This window comes from Plecotus auritus (genome assembly GCF_963455305.1).
Source record: "Plecotus auritus genome assembly, chromosome: 6".
Classification (NCBI taxonomy): Eukaryota; Metazoa; Chordata; class Mammalia; order Chiroptera; family Vespertilionidae; genus Plecotus; species Plecotus auritus.
The window spans coordinates 32351532-32357363 of NC_137773.1; the positions used below are offsets into that span (position 1 = coordinate 32351532).

Below are 5832 nucleotides of genomic sequence, written 5' to 3' on the forward strand. Positions count from 1 at the left end.
AGAGAGTAAACACACTTTGAATATGGTTCAAGTTCAAAGGGCTTCCCTGTTCCTCAAGTTGCTTAGGTTGCATTAAAATAACACCTTTTAATCTGGGAATCTGGATTGGCCAGTTTCTCAGTCTCAATTTTATTATTTATCAACCACTGATGTCAAGGGGATTGGATAGTTCTGGTTTCTCCCTTAGCTTTGTGCATAATTGGAATACATCATTCCCTTTCTGATCCTAAGTTTTCCAAAGAGAGAAATAAAAGGGCTCAGCTGGATATACATTCTAGAAGCATTTATTGGAAAATAAAGTTGAGTTCTCAATCTGGGAGTAAAACAAAATAGAGTCATTTTACAGCTCTTTGCAGGGGAGGGGATCTCTCGTGGGGGTTGTCTAGATAAGTTGTAGTCACCTGTCCACTTACTGGGACCATTATTACTTCTCCACGGTCCAAAAGTGGTTTCTGAGCTGGAAACATCCTCAGGTCATATTGGATCCTGGCTCCCCCAGGACTGGGTGGGAAGAAATTTTCAAAAGTGCATACTCAGGTGAAAAACCCAACTACAAGCCTCCCACTAGGCAGGCATGTGGTTTCTGCTGTATTCATCTGCATGAACTTGTAGCTGGTCTTTTTGGAGCTAGTCAGAGTAGGGGAAGAATGCTGTCACTTTCTGCTTCCATTCGCTCTGATCCTCAGCAGCACAGCTAGGTTGAACGTGTTCTGAAACTTACAGGAAAACATTACTTTGAAGGTCCCTCTGGATATGGATCCCAAACCAAATAACCTCCAAAAGTACAGGTACAGAAAACAGGAAGTAACTTGTGGGAAGATAAAATTAGGAGGCCCAGGTTCCAATTTCATACTCTGTTAAGAGTATGCTGTATAATCTTGAGCCTCAATTTCCCCATGTATTGCAGATATCAAGACCAACCCTGTGATTTTCCAATCTACTCTGTCCAAGAGAGAAGCTGTGTCCCTCTCCATTGTCATTCAATTGAACAAGTAAGTTTGTGTGGGTTGTTATCATGTGCTGCCTTTGCCTCGGGACCAAGCACTGCCTAGGGAGCGTGTGCAATAGTACTTGTTCACCACATGCTTACACTGGTCACACTTGACTATACAGCACCACTGGAATTTGCAGTTACAGCTGCTGATGGCCTCAGTTCTCCTCCCTTCCACCTGCAGGCCACACTCAGTGCACAGGCGCCTGCAGCTGTGTCGGTCCCACCTGGATGTGTTGTGGCTGTTCTGCAAACATTCCCGACCCTCTGTGCCATAGATGCCCAGACTGGAATTGCGGATACAGTAATTTGGTGATTCCTCTAAAAAGATCAGCTCAGCCTCTGCACTAGGAAGGAAGGCTTCTCTGGGTGTCCAGTGGCCCTCGGCACTGTTCCCAGCTCTTAGCTGGCGCTTATCCATCTCAATTTTCAGTGCTTGGTCATACTTGGCCTTTAGGAAGTCTCCTATCTCCCGGAAGTCAGCCAGCTGCATCCAGCAGGTCTGGATGCTGCAGCTCCCTGAGATGCCGTGGCATTTGCAGGTCCTTTTCATGGTGGCTCTTACGGCCTTCACAGAAAGACAGAGAAAGAAAGTACAAATGAGAGAATTGCTCTGGATAGGAAAGACCAAATTTTAGAGGATCCTTGGAATTACTTGGGGGAGTCCATGAAAAATATTTTTTCCTGGGTCCTACTTCAGATCTTACCAATTAGAATGTTCAAAGATTTAAGGGCCTTGGTATTGGTGAATTTAAAGCTCCCCTGGGTGATTCTTAAAGAAAGGTAGGCAAGTGTTGAATAGGTTATTGGAGTCAGGAAACCGAGGCTCCAGGTCCAAAATTCATCACTTGTTGAGCTTGTTGCTTTATCTGCCCAGTTGGAATAAGAATTATCCAGAAAGTACTTTGTAAATTATAAAGGAAAATATGATCATTGGCACTGATATTGTTTTGAATCTGGGGGCTAGAGTATTTGTGGAGTCTGGATTTGTGTTCATCTGTAATTGCTTTAAAGACCTCTTCCGCTTGCCCTGGGCAACCAAGACATCTAGATATAGGTTCAAAGTGAAATTTCTATGCTCTTAGCTCTAAATCCAACTTGCTTCCAGATCTTAGTTCAGAATACCTAGCAGGGGTGGGAACATCCTGCCCATGGGCTGCATGAGATCTGAGAAATCATTTGGTCTGGCCCTGCCAAGGCATTAGGGTTGAGTTAATTAAATGTTTGACCAAATATAGCAGGCTAATTTTTTAAAAAATAATTTTTTAAAAATAATATTTTATTGATTTCAGAGAGGAAGAGAGAGGGAGAGAGAGATCGAAACATCAATTATGAGAGAATCGTTGACTGGCTGCCTCCTGCATGCCTCACACTGGGGATAGAGCCCGCAACCTGGGCATGTGCCCTGACTGGGAATTAAACGGTGATCTCCTGGTTCATAGGTTGGCGCTCAACCATTGAGCCACACCAGCTGGACAAAGGGTTAACAATTTTAAATTACGGAAACAAGGCCTTGATTCTGGGCTCTCAGAAACCTGCCTGTGGAGGAGCCAGAGCACCAGGTTTAGTGATAAGAGGACTAGACCCCAGAAGATCTGAGTTCATTGTCTGGCTATGATGCTTATTAGTTGTATTGCCTTGACTAAGCCACTTGGCTTGGCCTTAACTGGCTTTGTCATCCAGAGTATGGGGGTAACCATCTCAGTCCTGGCTAAGGCTGAAACATGGATATGAGATAGCTCTTGGTAAGCTGTGAAAGGCTGTATAGATATGAAGCTGTTGCCAATACTGAGCCTGATGGTTGACTGGCCAACTCCCATACCCACCAGCCTGCCTGCCCTGTTGTTGTGAAGATTCATCAGGGCTCTGGCATCCTTTCCCTTCTCCAGGCTGTCCACAAAGAGTTTGGAGATCCTTTCCCCAAATTCCACATTGTCGCTGCAGCCTCCCCAGATCCAGCCATGGCCTCCTATACATATGAAAAGAATAAGTTCTGTGTACAGTTCCCTACAAAGTCCCAGGAGAAGAGTCATGGTCATCTTGGCTGAAACGCAGCTCTGCACGCCTCACCTCTTCCTCTCATTAGAGATCCCAACTTACCTGTTTTTCCATTTTTTGACTCATCACAGCCACAGCTTTCAAAGTCGCCCATGCTACAGTTCTTGGTGATGGTGTGCATGACTCCCGCAGAGCTGATAGCATGAATGAATGAAGTCTCCCTGGTGGCTTTGGAGAGAGAAAGGGTACTGGAAACTTGGGACTCTGATGACCCAAAACAGAGGCTTTGGGAAAGCAATGCTGTTTCTCTCCCTTGTCTCCTGTCCCTTTTGAGTTTAAGAGGATGTTCTTCTACTTGAGAGAACAGTACATATCTGTTACTTCATTCAGGCAGGAATGAGTATCCCCACGCTCTAGAGGAGGGAAGTAAAACCCAGAGATAAAAGAGTGATGGGACCAAGGCCACTTTCCTCACCAGCTGTGGTGTTGAGAGCAGGACTCTTCTCTTCAGAAGTCTAGCCTCGGCCTCTGGTCATTACCCACTGCTTTTCGGCCTCTGGCATTGAGGACTCATGGCCTGAGGCTGTCTTAGGAAACAGAGGACCTTTTCTTCCTTCTGACATACAACCAGAGCCCTATAATAATCATAATGATCATGGCTACCACTTACTGAGCTTGTATCTTTTTTTTTTTTTTTTAATTCTCACCAGACGATATTTTTCCATTGATTTTTAAAGAGAGTGGAAGAGAGAGGGAAAGACAGAGAGAAATAATGATATGAGAGAAACACATTGATTGGTTGCCTCCTGCACGCGCCCCGACCAGGGCCCAGGCCAGGGAGGAGCCTGCAACTGAGGTATGTGCCCTTGACTGGAATCGAACCGGGACCCTTCGGTCCGCAGGCCGATGCTCTAGCCACTGAGCCAAACTGTCTAGGGCATGAGCTTGTATCTTAACTCTTTATAAACATAGTCCCATTTCATTTCCATGCACTCCCCATTCTTTCTGTATACCCCACAGGGAGATATTTCTTTTTGTCTTCATCTTCTTTACTCCTTCCCCCAACTCTTTTCAGGCAACTCTTTATTGTTTCTATATAAATGACTTTTATGCAAACTACTACACAGTTACAGATAGCTGCACAGATACACACACAGGTGCACACACATACCCCACCTGAGGCACAGCTCAATATGATCACTCAGCTTATATGCTGTTGGGATTTTATGGTAGGTGGGCAGATGGGATATTCCCTCATAAATGCAGAGCCTTTTCCCCATTTATATTTCATTCAAATTAGTGCAAGATAAGTGTGTTCAAACATACAAATATAGGCATGCATTTTTAAAAAATAGAGTAATTATTATATTTGTATAGAAATACCTCTTTCAGTCCTTACAATGCTCCTGGTGAGCTAGTCTCATGACAAAATAACAGAACTGGGGCTGAGAAGGGAAGTAACTTAGTCAGGTCTCACAGCCAGGAAGTGGCAGGTCAGCAGATCACTGATAACTTTTTCATTTCACTGTGCACATATATGCTACACATGCACACATACTGCAAGCCCACCTCCATGCATGTATACCCCTTTGTACAGGTGCACAAACTTACCACCTCTCAGCCTGTTGTGAGTAGAGAGCTGGAGAGCATTTTCAGGGCAGTTCCAGCGTTCCCAAGCAAATTGGAACTTACACTCTTCAATGCCACTCTGGGCACCCAGGGCCACACTGGTAGTGTAGGTCAGATAGGCCTTGCAAAGGGAAAAGGGCTATGAGCTTCGGCCCTGGCTCAGATCAGGTCATCTGGGGAGCAGGCAGACCTCAAATGGGTTAGCTCTCCATGAAGGAAAAATCATGGGTTCTTCTGGGTGAGGGATTCTGGCACTATCTCCCCTCCCCTCTTTTCCTTCCCCAAAAGAGATCCCTTAGGAAGCTGAATAGGTAAAAATAGAAGCCAGAGAGCATCCTACCTTGGGACCTGTTATCAGGAAATTGTTCACTGACCTACCAAAGAGAAAAAAAGTGAGGCATTGGTGAGCAGGGCTGAGATAATGGGGCTTCCTTGGCAGGGAGTGAGGGGTGGGGGAAAGGACTTACCAGGCAGAGGCACTGAAAGTGGCATAGCATATGCCCACAGCCACCCTGAGCATAAACAGGACCCCCATGGCCCTGCCCACCCCTAGGGGACTAGATTCAGCCCAGGGACAAGTCCAGAGAAAAAGTGAGGAGAGGGCAGGGTCTTCCTCAGTATATATGTGGGGAAATTCTGAATGGCCAAGAGGGAAAAATCAACAGCCCTTCCCATTTGTCCCTCACTGGCAGGGCTGCAGGAGCCACTGGCCCAATGGGGGACCAGGGAGGAGGGACTCAGGCCAAAGCCTCAAAAAAAGCCCCGCCCTACCTCACCCCACCCCGCCCCTCCAGCCTTTCTTCCCTCCCAGGCTGACAGAGGGTCTGAAGTCTTTCCATACTCTGGAAATACCTTTCCTCTATAAATCAGACTTAGTCTCTTCCTGCTTGAGGGCTCATTTCTCAGAATCTTGTAGCATGGAGCAGGCAGGGTTCCTAACCCTGAAGGTAGGTCACCTGTCCCTTGGAGCTTCAGTTTCAGTGCCCTTATCTGTCAATGAGACCCCACCCCTTACCCTGCCTTGCTCCCTAAGGTGTTAATAATTATATACTTACCCAAGTAAGGGGTACACTATTCCCCCCTCCTCCCTTGTTGACTGTGAAGTCATGGAATTGTGGGACCAGGAAGCAGAAACACTGCAGAGGTCACCTCTACAGCAGTTCCTTCTAGCACATCCAAAGTAAGCTCTAGTGAATTTCTTTCATTCCTAATAG

At 46.1% G+C, this 5832-nt stretch overlaps 1 protein-coding gene across 1 annotated transcript; it reads right to left on the reverse strand.

The window, feature by feature from the left end:
- Positions 1-930: 930 nt before the first annotated feature.
- WNT8A (Wnt family member 8A) lies at positions 931-5153 on the reverse strand (the record flags this gene model as incomplete). The annotated part of the gene is made up of 6 exons (XM_080673966.1): positions 931-1559; positions 2818-2960; positions 3092-3217; positions 4601-4739; positions 4959-4992; positions 5086-5153. 6 exons carry the CDS (start codon positions 5151-5153, stop codon positions 1014-1016), a joined length of 1056 nt encoding a protein of 351 aa, XP_080530092.1. The 3' UTR covers positions 931-1013.
- Between the last annotated feature and the right edge of the window lie 679 nt (positions 5154-5832).